Source organism: Jaculus jaculus, chromosome 5 (genome assembly GCF_020740685.1).
Source record: "Jaculus jaculus isolate mJacJac1 chromosome 5, mJacJac1.mat.Y.cur, whole genome shotgun sequence".
NCBI lineage: Eukaryota > Metazoa > Chordata > Mammalia > Rodentia > Dipodidae > Jaculus > Jaculus jaculus.
The window spans coordinates 3,153,336-3,169,723 of NC_059106.1; the positions used below are offsets into that span (position 1 = coordinate 3,153,336).

Consider the following 16,388-nt stretch of genomic DNA (forward strand, 5'->3'; position numbering starts at 1 on the left):
GGAGCCAGCTATTTGATGGACTCTCAAATGGCTTTGGAAATAGATTGGAAAGCCTTTTTAAGTCTGAGTTGAATGTAAATAGGAATTTGATATATTAAGTGGGAAAACAATAAGATACAAGCATTAGTATTTACATCGAAAAAATAAAGATATACATGTGAAAAAGACATGAATGGTTACACTATGGTTTGGGAGCCTTCCCTGGGGGCTCTCCTTGTTTTTATGATACGATTGCCTCCTCTTCTTGTTCCTCCTTCTCGTAAATCTTCTTCCTCTTCCTCCTCCTTCTATTTTTTTTTTTTTTTTTTTTGTGAGTGTGTGCATGTGGTGTGTGCATGTTCATGTGTGAGGGTGGGCACACGTGTGGCAGTCAGAGGACTGCTTTGGGTCTCCTTGCTTACCACCTTGCTTGAGGCAGGGTCTCTCATTGTTCACCACTCTTTGCAGGAGAGTTGGCTGCAAAGTTCTAGGAGATTCTCCTGTCTTTGCTTCCCATATCCCCATAGGCAAGCTGAGACTACAGATGCCCACACTATAGTGCCCAGCTTTCTGGGGATTCTGGGGATCCAAATCAGGTATTCACGTTTGTGTGGCATGAGCTGTATCCACTGAGCCATCTCCCCGTCCCTTCTACTGTGTTACTGGAAAGAAGAACAAGGTCCCTGACATCAAGGCTTTTTATTTTAAATTTTGTTGAAGGCCGGGTCTCACTCTAGCTCAGGATGACCTGGAACTCACTCCGTAGCCCAGTATGGTCTTCAACTCATTATGATTCTCCTACCTCAGCCTCCAGAGTGCTGGGATTATAGACATGAGCCACTATGCCCAGCTCTGACATAGAATCTTAAAGGAAATAATTCAATGTTGCTATAAGGGTAATTTGGAGGGGACAGGGCTGGTGATGAAGCTAGGCAGTACCTTCAAAGGGTTAAGACCTGGAGTGGCCCCCAGTGCTGGAATTATAGGTATGTGCCATGATGCCAGCTCTTATGTGGGCACTGGGGATCTGAACTCAGGTCATCAAGCTTGTGTGATAAGTGCTTTACTCACTGAGACAGCTCCCCAATCCACTTTTGAAAATTTCTTCTTCTGCTGAAAAGAACAGCCTTTCCCTTCCAGCCTTCTAGGAGAGACACCCTGAAAAACCAGTTGGTCTGGATCCCACTCCTCTCATGAAAGGGAAGGACCCTGTGACAAGGGTGCATGCAGGTTCACAGGACACAGCATTAGTTCCCAGCCTGGATACATCTCAACATGATGGACATCTTACACTGCTTCCCTTCCTATGTCACTTCCACATCTCCTACAGTTGGCACGGCCTGGTCCAGGAGAAAGCGCCCCATCGACCTGTTACGTGAAGGGTTTGCAGCCGCTGATACTGACTAGATCCACAGCTCATTAAGTGCCAAAATGCTGATTTTCCAACACTTCATTCACTCTGCATTTTCTAGCTCTGATTTCCCCGTGATTAACATTTTTTTTTCTCATCAACCATTTGATTATCTTCAGATATAATTTGTGCTAAGAAGGTAGGAACATCAAAGCTGGTTTTTTTTTTTTTTCTTTTTCCAAGTAATGAGTGTATGTCCTTGCAACCTGCAAAGGTGACTGAGTACATATTGAGATTTTCTTGTCAGGCACATCATTCTAGATTCATTATTATTTTTTAAATTATTTGCACATGATTGTATGTGGGCACGTCGGGGATTGCAAACTAACACCAGACACTTGCATTACTCTTTACACCTGGTGCACACAGAGGGCTGGGGAATAGAACTCCTGTCAGCAGGCTTTGCAAGAAAGTGCCTTTAATGGCTGAGCGACCCTCCCAGTGCCCCACCAACTGTTTCTCAGTGGGATCGCAGGTCTCTCTGGACACTAGCCTTGTGCTCCTTTTGGCTTCCCTGCCTTCCTGAAGACGATTCATCTCACATCTGCACTCACCGTATTTCCAGGAAATAAAGGCATTGAGGGAAGCCTAGTCCTAGGAGACTCATGGCTACTCAATAAGTTGGCTTTATTTTTGGTCCATTGCAAAGGACAGAACTATGGGCATCAGCAGGAGGAAGTGAGCTCGCATCCTCACGTAAAACGCCGGGTGACGTGCACGTGCAATCTCAGGGCGAGGGAAGAAATTTCTAGTCTAACTGAATTGGTGAGTTCCAGGTTCAGTGAGAGACCCTGTCTGAAAGAATGAAAGTGTAGACTAGTTGAGGAAGACCACCACATTTATCTCTGGTGCACACGCATGCATGCACGCGCGCGCACACACACACACACAAACCCAGGCGACATTCATGGGTCCACACACATATAAGTACATACATTCACACATATAGGAATCATTTTTCTTCTTTGTGTGTGTGTATGTATTCTTTTGTGTGTATGGGTGCATGTGTGTTCATGAATACTGTGTATGGATGTGTGTACCCATGCATGTGGGGGCAGACGTTGACAGTGGGCAGCTTTCTCGAGCCAGCCCTCCTTTAACTAGATAGTCCTATTACTGGAGCACAGAGCTTACCCATCAGGCTGGCCCAGCTAGCCAGCTTGCCCCAGGAAGCCCCTTTTCCAACCTCAAGAGCACTGGGATAGCAGGCAGGCCACCACACTATGCAACATCTAAATGGATGCTGGGGATCTGAACTTGGGTCCTCCTGCTTGTGGGGCAAATGATTTTACTAACTTGTGCTTTTCCCTAGCACAGAAACATTTCATTTTTAAAGAGAAAAAAAAATGAATCAACCAGTATCTCTCATTCAAACTGAAGATTACAGTGGTGACTTCGTCTCTAAGTCCTTCTTTCTTGTGCACTTACAAGCTTAGCTCCTACATATAAATCTGTAACAGTCTCAAATAACAAGGTAAACACTTTCTACTCAGGGCATACAGTCAGTCAAAACACAGTCTGCTTTCAGTGTGCACTCACTGATGTTCTGCCATTCAGCTTCTGTGTTTAAAGAAGTCAAACGAGTCATATTCCCCTGATTCCTACTGAACTTAGGAACCCGATCCCTTTCCCAGGTTAAGCAAAGGGATTCGGTGTTTCTGGCTTTAGTTGCATTTTAAACAGAGAAACTTCTCTCAGTTCAAACAATGAACAATGCTGAAAGCCTCCTCCTGTGGAAAGCAGAGCCTGCTCGCGGGCTCTAACCCACCATTCTAAAACCGAAGCCTGTGCCTGCTACATGGCCCTCCTCGCTAGGCCTGGACCAGGGGCTATCTGTGGACACTGTATCTTGGAGGGCACAGAAGAAAAGTGACACTATTTTGGTCACAGTAGCATCTTACTTCACTTGTCAAAACACACAGGTCACTTCTTAGGCTGCTGGGTGGTACCTCTTCCCTGTCTCAAAGTTTAACAGCAAAGTCAAACTGCAGGCTAACTCCAATCCTGCCACACTCACTGACAACCATCTGTCACCTAGTGTGCCAACTATTAGTTTGTTTCTTGAACTGTGCCCCAGGGACAGGTGGCAAAAGCAGTATCACACAGCTCCAGGAATGACAGTAACGTTTCTGACACACTCAGCATGCTGTCACTAATCTCTCTGAGCTCAACAGACATTTAAGCGTGAACCGATCTCTAAAACCGCTCTCCCCACCAGCAGTATACCCTTTTGTTCCTAAACGTAGGTGCACACGTGCGCACAGGTGTGCATGCATACGTGTGTGGAGGCCAGAGGACAACCTTAGGTGGTGTTTCATTCCTCAGGAGTTCTACCCACCTTCTTCTGAGAGAGGGCCTCTTACTGGCCTGGACTTTGCCCAGTACGCTAGACCGGCTGGCCAGTGAGCGCCAGGGACCCACCTGTCTCTGCCTCTGGAATTACAAATTTGTGGTACCACACCTGGCTTTCTCCCGTGGGTTCTGGGGATTACAATCAGGTCTTCATGCTAGAAGACAAATATCTGATCAGCTGAGTTATGTCCCAACTGTGTATATCCTTAATTACTCCTTCTCAGATCCAACACAAAAGATCAGTTCAACATTCACTGCGGCTTCGGTGAACTGACCCAGGGCCATCATCAGCTGGCAGCACACAGGGCAAGGGGCGCCACGCAGGGAAGCACAAGGCAGGACTCTCTTGTACCTTGATTCGACCAAGCAGACAGACAAACATCCCAGAAATTCATTCGGAAATGGAAACCTCTGGATTAAAATTATCCAGATAATTTTGGAAAATGAGGGTTCCCTACCCTGAGCCTCCAGAAGTACTTATGTGGGCAGCTTGATAATCGAAACTGGGCGGACAGGCTTTGCAAGCAAGCACCCTTCACTGCTGAGCCACCTTCCCAGTCCTCCTCCAAAAGAACTGAATGACCCATGTGGTCTTTCACTTCCCCTCATCACCCATGCATTAAGTTAAAAAAAAAAAAAGACTTTCAACACAAACCCTGTCAAATCTTGTATTTGGTCTCAAGGGCCTCAGTTAATTCGAAACCAGATGAGTGGGAGGTAGACGGAAATTATGACGAAGAGAGGAAAAAGCACCATAAAGCCGTCAAGGTTTGAAGAGCCTAGCAGGGGGCCAGCGGCTCCTCACTGTCACTGTGACTTGAATGCGAAATGTTGGCCACAGGCTCCCTGGCTTGATCGTGGGATCCCCAGCTGACGGCCAGTGTGCAGGCAGGCTGCGGGGGTGGAGGCTTGCTGGAGGACAGCATGGCCGGGGCGGGCCTCGAGGTGTCGCAGCCCACCCCCGGCCCGTTCGTCTCCAGCTTCCCGGCAAAGGATGCGGTGTGGCAAGCTGTCCCCTGCTGCAGGTCCTTCCCCTGCGTGACAGACTGCATGCCCGCAAACCATAAGCCAGAATAAACCCTATCCTTTCTTAAGCTTCTTCCTGTCAGGTATTTGGTCACGGCAATGAGTAAAACAACGAATATAACCATGATTGTCTGACATTGTCAAACAAGATACCATCAACAGCACCAAGCCAGCAAGGGAAGGGAACAGACCATGCTATGTCCAGCATTTAAGAAGTTAGCCAAGTATGAAACTGATTCTAAATCAATTCTAATTCAGAAAAGACTATATAGATGTTTTTTCTTTCAGAAGCCTGATGCGCAAATGCAGTTTTAACTATGAGAATAGTGGACTGGCATGGAAGGCCTTGCTGCTCATTAAGGTAAAATGGGCCTTTAACAGTACTGGCTAGGCATGAGACATGGGTGGGTAGCACCCGCCCACCCAAAGGTGCTCACAGTCCTTTCCCACATGGCTTTCAATGCTAATGGGTGCTGGATGCTTTTCTCCAGAACACTTCTAAGGCTTTTCTCAAGATACTCATGTGGCCGTTCAGTCCCATTCCTGAGGAATGGCCTCAACAGCACACACTTCTTGACCTCAGGGTCCCAGGAATCACAACCCCAAACAGACGGGTGCCAAGGCCTTGTGTGACATTCTGGAAATCAGGGCACAGGTACTCACGGAACATGGTATAAAACTGCTGAGGGTTCAGATTCCATTTTCCCCAGGGGGTCTTGTGGCCTTTAGACTGGGCATAGTTTCCATGATTGAACTCGGGTTCCGTTCCAAAGGAGTCAAGGACCCGGAGCATGCACCTAGAAGAAAAGTGCTGGGTGTGAAACTACAACCTTGACCACGCAGTTCACAAGGCAAATGCTCTCACCATTTCTCCAAAGAGCTCCCAACACGGACAAGCAGGAAATCAACACTGCTACTGGGCAACAGCTTAGATTGTCTTTGCTTGCTGGCTTGCTTTTTCTTCTTCTCCCCCCTTCCTTCTCTCCCCCCAACCTTTCTGCTTTCTCTGTTTTGTTCTGTGTGTGCATGTGTGTATTTAGGCCAGGGCAGTCCTGGCTGTCATTCCTCAGGAACATTCCTCGGGAACCCTCCACGCTTTCTTAAGACAGGGCGTTTCATTGGCTTGAGCCTCGCGGATTAGGCTAGACTGGCCAGAGGGGCCCAGGGGTCCTCCTGTCTCTGCCTCTCGGGGTCAGAGATGAGGAATGCCATGCTCGGCATTCATAACAAACTCAGGTCCTTACGCTTGTGCCACAAACACCTCATTGACTCAGCTAAGTCTCCAGCCCCATATTTTATTTTGTTAATCAAACTTTTAAAAACATTTTATTTATTTGAGAGCGAAAGAGAGAGAATGGGGAAGTCAGAGCCTCTATTCACTGTAAACGAACCCCAGACACATGCACCACTTTGTGCAACTGGCTTACATGGCTACTAGAGATCCAAACCTGGGTCCTTAAGCTTCACAGGCAAAGTGCCTTAACTGCTAAGCCATCTCTCCAGCCATAATTAATTTTTCTTGGCAGTATGGGGAATCAAACCTAGGACCTTATAGCCAAACACTTGTTATATCCACCAGAAGGTCTTCGGGTAGTTTGCACAACCAATATTGAGAGTCTCACCCAGCATCCAGCAGGAAGAGCTGGCTTAGGAGTAACGACTAATCACAGAGAAAGGTTCAAATGTCACCAAAATAAACTTCCATGAAGGCTGCACTTTTCACCACCGTAGATTTCACACCTGGCCAGGGATAGGCATGCAGTAGGGGCTGGATCAATACTTATGGAAGCAATAAGGGGCCATTACCTCTGCACATCTTAGTCACTTAACCACAGGGCAAACGTGCTCCTTCAGCCGCAAGGTGACACTTTCATCAATTAACCTGACTGTGACTTTGGGACAAGCTCATACTGTATCAGAGTTCACACACCAGGAACACGATCCTCATGTCACCAGGCTGATAGTGCTTACACATGGGCACGCACCCATGGTGCCCCTAGTGCCTTCCGAAGAGGGAGAGAGCGACCGAGAGCCTGCAGGCTCCTCTCCTCTCACCTGAGAGCCAGAGGATGGCCGTCACCAGATGTGGCCCCTTGATCTCTGGACTTTTCAGCTTCTAGGACACTGAGAAACTTCACTGCACTGAGCTGCTCAGATGTGGGTAGTATGCTGTGGCAACACTGAAGGGACTATACCTTGACTGTATTCTAACAATAACACTAAAGAAATATAGCCTGAGGTATGTTATTTGGCTATTCCACTAAGGACTTCAACAGGGCCAAATTTGGTCTGTCACCAATTTTTACGAAGCTGTAAGCCAAGAATTATCTTGATATAGTTTTTACAGTATTCTAATTAAATTTTATTTATTTGAGAGCAAGAGAGAGAGAGAGAGAGAGAGGCAGATAGAGAAAGAACAAGAATGGACAAGACAACGCCTCCAGTCACTGCAAATGAACTCCTGACGTATGCACCACCTTGTGCACCTGGTTTACGTGGGTACTGGGGAATCAACCTGGGTCATTAGGCTTCACAGGCAAGTGCCTTACCACTAAGACATCTGTCCAGCCTAAGCTTGATATTCTTAAATGATTAAAAACAATTGTGACAGATGAAAATTACATGAAGGTCATGTTTCCATATTGAAAAATATAGTTTCTTTAATGCCCACACACAACACATCCATACATGTGCGTGTACACATGTATGTGGAGGCCAGAGGGACCATCTCAGGTATCACTCCTCATGCACCACCTTTATTGTCTCTTGAAACTGGCCTCTTGCTGACCTGGAGTTCACAAAGCAGACTAGACCGGATGGAATCCAACTGTCTATGGTTCCCCAGTGCTGGGATTTTAAGTGTGAGCCACCATGCCAGCTTTCCGCATGGGTTCCGGGGCTGGAATGCAGGTCCTCATTCTTTACTGACAGTTGCCCCCTCACTCACAGTCCTAAGCCAATGCTACAACTAGCATCAAAAGAGCTTGCTGACTGTGGGCTGAGTGAAGACAAGGGGTAACTGAAAGAGGCTGTAGACGTCAGATGTGAGCCGGGCCCTCCGTCCCAGCACTTGGGAGGCAGAGGTAGGAGGATCACCGTGACTTCGAGGCCACTCTGAGATAACATAGTAAATTCCAGGTCAGCCTGGGCTAGAGTGAGACCCTACCTAGAAAAACCAAAACAAAAAAAAAGAAGAAGAAATCAAAAGTGAAACAAGATTTACTGATATGGGATGCACTGACTTCATTACCAATGCTCAAAAAATTCATGTAAATTAAGCTCATGATCCTCCCAAAATAACAACAACAAAAAAAAATCAGCTCTATTTTCTGCTGTCATTTATCAATAATACTTTTGTAAAATTTTTTTTACTGGGCCCATAAACATAAAACTAAATCAAGATTAAAGCCTACCAGTTAGGTCTGGATGATGGAGTGACGTGTGTGTGCACCCGCATATGCACAAGTTTGCATGCACAAGTGCCACTTTGCGTGAGGTGGTCAGAGGGTAATCTCAGATGCCAGTCACTGCCTTCCACCTTGTTTGAGGCAGTCTCTGGTTCACCTCTGCGTTCCCTGGGCTGGTGGCCGACAAGTGTCAGGCCAGCTCTCATGTCTCCATCTCCCACCTTGCTGTCGGCACACTTGGATTGCAGACACTTACTGCAGCATCCAGCATTACGTGGGTTTTGGGGATTTGAACTCAGGTCCTCGCGCTGGCATGACAAGAATGTGACCCGCTGAACCAACTCCCCAGCCCCGTGGTATGACTGTTAATTTCTGACTTGGCTTCTTCTATCCTTGCAGTTCCTTTTATTTGCATACAATTCTGAAAACAATGACAGCGACCCAAACCCCAGACTGGGCTTTCCGGGAAGAACAGTGCAAAGTGCAATGTCCGTGTGCTGGTTTTCTCACCGCCACTTGTCTAGACCAGAAAGACACAGCAGGGCAGAAAGGCCACGCCCACAGGGGACATGCAAGCTGACCGCAGAAGGACTTGCCTGGTTTGGGGCTCCTATTGACTTTCATAGAACATGCTCTCATCACAGTGGAAAATTCCTCAGAAGCAGGGCATTGCTATGCTGCCCAGGCTAGGTTTGGTTTCATGGGCTCAAGCAACTCTCTTGCCTTGGCCACCCGAGATGCTGGGGTTATAGGTACAGACCATTACTCTGGGTGCGGCAATGTTCGCAGGATCTACAGGGACAATGTCTCTAGCCTGGCAGCCAGCAGGAAGACAGTCCAGGAAGAAAGAAACACGAGTGAAGAACTCAGGAACCCACTGATGCCACTCCACTCTGCACCTGGGAGACGGAGGTTGGATCATCACTGCGAGTTTGAGGCCAGCCTGGGGCTACAGAGTGAGTTCTGGGTCAGCCTGGCCTAGAGTGATACCCAATCTTGAAAAACCAAAATATAAAAACATCAAAAATGTTTTAAAAATTGAAACTTTAAAAGCTAAAAATTTTTCCATTACTCGCCTTATAGTTCACTATTTTTGTACATGTATGTGTATGCATTATGTTTGTGGGTACATGCATGTGCACAAGTGCGGAGGCCAGAGGACAACCTCAGACGTCATCTTCAGGAATATCATCCACATCCTCTGAGACAGGGTGTTGCCGTGGAACTCATCAGTAAGACTTGATAGCTAGCCAAGGAGCCCCCAGGGTCCCTGTCTCTGCCCCACTCAGGGGGTCACAGCACACAGGGCGCCTGGCACCTCCGCAAGGGCTCTTAGGATCAGCTAAGGTCCTTATTCTTGTGTAGCAAGCACTTGACTCACTGGGCCATCTCCCCAGCCCCCATTGTTACTTTTATTTATTTAGCCATTTTGTAGTTTAGTTATCTATCTATTTGAGAAAGAGATTATGGGCACAACAGAATGTCCTGCCACTGCAGAAGAACTCCAGAGGCATGCAACACTTATTTCATCTGCCTTTACATGGGTACTGGGGAAATCAAACCCAGGCATCAGACTTTCTAAGGCAGTGCCTTTACCTGCTGAGCCGTCTCCCCAGCCCCTATGGCTACTTTTCATATACACTGACAGAGGAGCTGCCTGGTAGAGGCCTCACCCCTCACATTGAAGATTTCTGGCCAGAGCCACATGTAAACTTCGAGATGCTGGTGTCTTGGCAACAGATGATGCCATGAATCTCAGAAACCCATAATTCCACATTCTCTCACTTGAGGCTTTGGCTTAATAAAGGTTTTGTTTATAAACCAGCAGCACGAGTCTGATCTTCATCTACAGGGGACGTTTAATTCCTAGTTTTCTTTCAAATCATTTCGACATCTGCTTTAGAATTATACTGTGTTCTGCTGTGAATATTTAAATGTTAATGGGGGGCATGGAAGAGTGGGTATCAGGAACGGTGCAGTGATTTATGCATGCATCTGCTTGGGCACAGGCCTTCCTCTACCAGGGACCTAGCAGCAATGCCAAATGACCTCTGGAACACTACTGCGGCTCTAGGTCACAGAACAAGGAGCTAGATGCTCTCAAATGCGTGGCCTGGACCCACTTTCTCGAACCTGGACAATCTGCACCTTACGTTCGTTCCTGTGTGCCCTCAATGCTCTGCGAGGGCAGCTTAGGAAGCAAAGGGCTCCTGCGCCTTGCCAAACAGAATATGACTAGCACACAGGCATTAATAATGTGTACTGGACTCTCCAAGGTCCTTGTAGAAATACTACAAACACTTTCCCCACAGTCAACAGGAATAAAGGGCTTGTTTCCAGTTAAAAGATCACGTGATTTCATGACATGGAATGCAATTCACACACAAATACTCATCAATGGAGATGACCACTGACAGTCTAGACAACTTTTTTCTTCAAGATGGGGTCTCATGCAGTTCAGGTCACCCTCAAACTCTATGTCGCCAAAGAGGAGCGAATTTCTAATCCTCCTATCTCTACCTCGTATTTTCTGGGATTACAACTTCACCCAATTTGATGCACTGCTGGTACAATTCCCCCATAGGCTTGTGTGTGTAAGCACTTGTCCCCAGCTGAGATGCTAGTTACAAAGACTGCAGGACTTTCGGGAGATGGGACCTGACTGGAAAAAGCGGGCCATTAAGGGTGGGCCCCGAGGTTTTCCAGCTCAGTCCCCACTTCCTGTTCCTTCTATCTGCTTCCTGACTGTGGGTGTAATGTGACCAGCCTGCTCACTGCGCGGCTGCCATGCTGGACTGCGTCTCCTGCTTCTGTCAGCTGAAGTAAACCTTCCTCCCTTGAGCTGTGTCCTCCCAGATCTTTGGTCACAGCAAGGGCAACAGTAACTGCAACCGCTGGGACTTCATGCACGCCACGGAAGCACTGCGTGGACCGAGCTACGCCCCAGGCCCCCCAACAGCTCATATTTAAGGGGAAAGGAAAGAAGTGAGAAAGTTTCCAGGGAGCTTGCTTGGCATCCTATGGAATCATAACTTTGTCATAAAACAAAGACTCAGGACTCAAGCCCTGGGAGGCTTCCTGCTGGGTACTGCTTATTCAGCCCAGTCATTAAAGAGAGGCGGATAAACATTCCATAAACCCCCCTGAGATGGGGCCTTTTCATCCACCAAGAATCAAATACCAATTAACAGTGACCATTTTCATAGCGGCATAGCCTTTCTTAATTGACCTAAGCGCCACTGCTGAGAACGCTTTCCCACCTAAGCAGCCCTTCTTAATGGCGAGGGCATGAGCACCAGGGAAGCCTGGACTGCCCAGTTTCCTTTGTACACTTTCCAGATGTCTGCCATCCCCAACATGACAGAAAACAAGAACTCTGCTTTTCTTTAAAGATATAACTCAAAGGGGGGGAAATGTTATGTTTAACATATGGCCTATTAACCAAAAAGAATGATGGTTATTGCTGTGCAAATAAAAAAAAGTGTGATAGGTTGTGATTCATAAAGGCTTCATGGGTGAGAAAGAAAAAAAGGCAGGATCAGGGAAAACAGGATGTAAAAACAGTGTGTGACTGTGTGTAGCAGGTGGGACATGGATATGGGTACAGCATATGTGTGCAGAGGCCAGAGGAGGATGCCAGGTGTCCTGTCCCATTGCTCTTCCGCCTTGGAGGCAGGGTCTCTCACAGAACCTGAGCTCACTGTTTATTGGTTCCCAGTAGACCTCTTGTCTCCATCCTCCACAGTACTGGCATCAAGGCATGCCACCATGCCTGACTTCTTATGTGTGTGCTGGCGATTAAATTCAGGTCTTTATGCTTTCTCAGCAAGCGCTCTTGCCTAGTACATCATCTCCCCAGTCCTAATTCTGCCATTTTAAAAATGAAACTAACCCAGTGCTCAGCACCAGATGAGTCACCTCCATCACCCTGCCAGAGCCCAGGAAGCACTGCGGAGGAAGGGTCGAATTGAATGTATGAGAGTGGCTCTCACTGCCAGCCAGAGAACCTTCTCTGTGGAGATGGTGGTTGGCAGTGAGGACACTCAAAACTCATCAAAGTTGGGCTGGAGAAATGGCTTAGCAGTTAAGGAGCTTGCCTACAAAGCCAAAGGACCTAGGTTTGATTCCCTAGGACCCATGTAAACCAGATGCACAAGGTGGTGCATGTGTCTGGAGTTCGTTTGCAGTGGGTGGATGCCCTGGTGTGCCCATTCTCTATCTGCCCCTCTCTCTCTGCTTCTTTCTTTCTCTCAAATAAATAAAACTATTTTTAAAAACCTCATCAAAATCAAAATGGGAAGCTGTTGAGAGCTCAATACTAAATAAGGCATCTATCACACCCTCTAAGTTCCAAGGAACATTGCAAAAAAGGGTTAGGAAAATAAATTTGACTGCCACAGGGTAGAAAGGCACTCTGTGGGGCACAGTCCTCTTGACATAAACCCCACAGGGGTTGCGACACCCCCACAGGGACCTGCACTGTTCTGAGCCCATCAACATTTTGACACGGAGGACAGAGGAGAACAAAAGAAATGAGACAAACAAACCGAGAAAGGACTATCTAGAAAGAGGAGGGTCCTCAGTGGAATGGAGGCAGGGGAGAAGAGACAAAAGATGATAATGGCACAGGAACATGACCAAATTACAGGATGTTCATATATGAAAGCTCTCAATAAAAACTGAAACTATATCTAGAGGAAAGAAAATGAATACAGAAACTGTGTTCATCCAACCAACAAAGCCTCTATTCCATCAATCCCTTTCCTATGAATATTTCATTGCCCAATGAGAAAATCTTTGCTGCTGGGGAGAAAAAAACTTGGAAGGGGAATTTACAGACAATAGACATCCATCCCTCTGCCCTGAGTTTTTGAGAAAATTCTTAGTATTATTAGTTCCTATTTCTTATTTGTAGAAGCCTCCCAATCTCATGTAACCTTGATGATTAAATACGAATATTAAACTTAACTAATCTGAAAGAGAAAGCACTACCTTAGGCTATCCAACTTCATTTACTGGCTAAGTTGCAACTGCAACAGGTGATGTTAGTCTTTTTTTTTTTCTTCCAGATCGGGTCTCACTCTAGCCCAGGGCGACCTGGAATTCACTATTCAGTCTGTAGTGTGAGGGTGGCCTCCAGCCCACAGTGGAGATCCTCCTACCTCTGCCTCCAGAGTGCTGGGATGAAAGGTGTGCGCCACCACACCTGACATAATGTTAGTCTTTGCCATCAACTTGACTGGCCTGGGAAGCACCTAGGAGAATTTTAAACAAGCCTTGGTATATCTAGAGGGTGTCTTCAAGAGAATTAACCATCCTGAATGTGGACTGGTACCAACCCACCAACTAGGGACCAAGGGAAAGTGAGGAAGAAAGCTGGCAGCCCGGACATCCCTGTTTCCTGCTTTCTGGAAGCCACAGGTGAGCTTCTCCATTCCCCCATGGCCCCTTCCTGCTACATGGTCAAAATATGAGCCAGAATAACATGTTCCACACTGTAGCATAAACCTGATTAACACAGAATATTGCATAAAAATGATCTGGTAGGGCTGGAGAGATGGCTTAGCAGTTAAGGCACATGCCTATGAAAGTACCCATGTTCAATTTTCCAGGTCCCATGATGAGCCAGATGCACATGGTGGCGCATGCATCTGGTTGTTTGCAGTGGCTGGAGGCCCTGGTGTGCTCATTCTCTCTTTTTTTTCCCCTCTGTCTGTCACTAATAAATAAATAAATTAACAAAATAAAATCTTTAAAAAAGTTACCTGCTAGTCAGATTAACACTGGGAGAGATTTTCATGTTTACTGAGGGAAAGAATTTCAGTGTTCTCATAGGAAGCTGACTCTAACTAGAGCCTGGATTTTATTATCATTTACAGTACTTATCTTTCCTTCATGAGTTTTTAATCAAATTCCTGTATCACTGACACTACTGAATACAATGATCTTAGATTTAGTCATATAGAATGTTTCAAAGGCAACTCTTCTCACAAAGGCCAGTATCAACTGGAATAAGCAGAAAATAACCAAAAATCCTTCTTTAAAAAAAAAAAAGACTACAATAAGCTGTGGATATAGCTCAGGAGTAGAGCATTTGCTGGAATGTCAGAAGCCCTGAGCTTGATACCCAAGCCCTGAAAAGCAATTTGTTAAATTCAAACAAATACTGTGAAGAACTTAAGTTTCAAGTAGCAATGAGAAACACTTCATATAATTCAAGATATTACTCAATCAGCACTTGTTAAAAAAAAAGTGTTGAAAGACATTGAAGCAGGAACAGCAGGTTGAACTTACTGGTAATGAACCCAGGATGGCCCTAGTGTTTTCTTGAACTGAGCAAGTCCCACAATATCAATATAAATGAGCTCAACAATTCTGTCTCCTGCAGTGGGGCAGCCCGACCGGTTTCCAACAACCTTCTTCATGATCCTAGAGAATGGGCAGAAGAGGAAAGAAAAGAAACCATTAACTTTTAAAAATATGCATGTGGGCTGCAGCAATGGCTTAGTGGTTAAGGTGCATGCCTGTGAAGCCTAATGACCCAGGTAAACCAGATGCACAAGGCAGCACATACATCTGGAGTTCATCTGAAGTAGCTAGAGCCCCTGGCATGCCCGTTCTCTTTCTCTATCTGATTCTTTCTCTCTCTCAAATTAAAATAGATAAATATATAAATAAAATATTTTTTAAAAATGTGTGTGTGTGTGTGTGTGTGTGTGTGTGTGTGCGTGCATGCGCGCGTGCATGCGGAGGCCGGAGAACAACCGTAGGTGTCACTCCTCAAAGACACTGTCAATCTTTTTTTTTTTCTTTTGGAGACAGGGTCTCTGACTGGCCTAGAGCTCACCCATTAGACGAGACTGGCTGGCTAGCAAGTACTAAGGATCCGCCTGCCTCCACCTCCCCAGTGCTGGGATTACAGGTGCACACCACCACACTCAGCATTTTACATGAGTTCTGGAGAGGGAATTCAGATTTTCATGCTTGCAGGGCAAGAATTTTACCACTGAGACATCTCCCCAGCCTTAAAACACTAACTAAAATACTAAACCAGGCAAACTAAATAGGCTAACAGTCATCCCCCAAATCCTCATTACAGGCAATGTGCTGGTGCTTCCAACCCTGACCAGATACCCCATTCTGATTTGGTGAAACAGAATTCCAGAAGTCTAATATGTGGGTCTACAGCCCCCTCCACCATGGGGTGCTAAATGACTTGTACAACTTTCCTCATCTCTTTGAATTTTTTCTTCCATTATCCTCCAGAAAAAAAGGGTCCAATACAAAATAAAAGAAGCATTATATTCTTCTTTTGGGATTTAGGTGACCTCTCAATTAGTGCCAACAGAATCCCATCATATATCATAACTATCATAATTATTACTATCATAATTATTTTTCTTGTCAGGTAGGTAACATGCAAACGTCACCACAAGGTTTATGGGAGGCACGTGTCATGCAGACACTCAATCACCATGCTTATGAGCCAGTACAAGGATCACTACAGCTTTGATTTAATGTATCAGCTATTATCAAGGGACCAACAGTGGCACATCTGCATGCTGTGCAACTCTGTAGGCCCTGGGCCACATCCCAGCTCTCAGGAGTCAGGAAGCCATTGCAAAGTGCATGACACCAGAGGTCATGCACCCCTTGTATTTTAACCAATCAGGAAGAGGGCGCCAGGAGGCAGTCTGATAAGTAACAAGAGTGCTGACTAAGGCTCAGGGGACCTCGAGTTGATCTAGCTCTGAAAGGCCATTGTAGAACTGAGGGGGACCACTTCCTTGGAAGTCAGATAGACACAGGTTCAAAGTCAGGAGCTCCCCACCCGAATCTATAGACGTTTATTGGGCACCTGGACATCACTAACAAATGAGTAGTGACATTATCTCGACCGCATCATTGCTTTCCCCTCAATACGCTGCTCCATCCCTTGAGTCAATGTTTTGCTTGACACAGCAGGAACAGGGTGCCACATGCCTTGCTTCACTCTCTACCCCCTAAGGGACACCTAGGTATTTCTTCTAGAAATACGCCACAATGCAACGTGTCACCCTGGTGCTCCCCACTACCGGCAGTTTTCTTGGACTGGGAGGACCCGAGTGTCTCTGGCCAGCTGTGGCAACTAGAAGGGTCTGTGAGCAAGCGAGTGCCAGGCGCAGTTCCAGGGGGACACAAGAGCCAGGAAGAGGTCGGGGACCAGGATGGAA

At 46.4% G+C, this 16,388-nt stretch overlaps 1 protein-coding gene and 1 pseudogene across 5 annotated transcripts in view; both read right to left on the bottom strand.

The window, feature by feature from the left end:
• Mgat5 (alpha-1,6-mannosylglycoprotein 6-beta-N-acetylglucosaminyltransferase) overlaps window positions 1-16,388 on the bottom strand; it is a 307,809-nt gene that overhangs the window by 86,566 nt on the left and 204,855 nt on the right. For all 5 annotated transcript variants that reach the window (XM_045151121.1, XM_045151124.1, XM_004668162.2 and 2 more), the window contains 2 exons: window positions 14,470-14,604; window positions 5,432-5,565 (listed from right to left, as the gene is read on the bottom strand). In XM_045151121.1, the coding sequence (XP_045007056.1) occupies window positions 5,432-5,565; window positions 14,470-14,604 (269 nt within the window). The remainder of the gene's footprint in view (window positions 1-5,431; window positions 5,566-14,469; window positions 14,605-16,388) is intronic.
• Window positions 15,578-15,674, bottom strand: LOC123461384 (annotated as a pseudogene).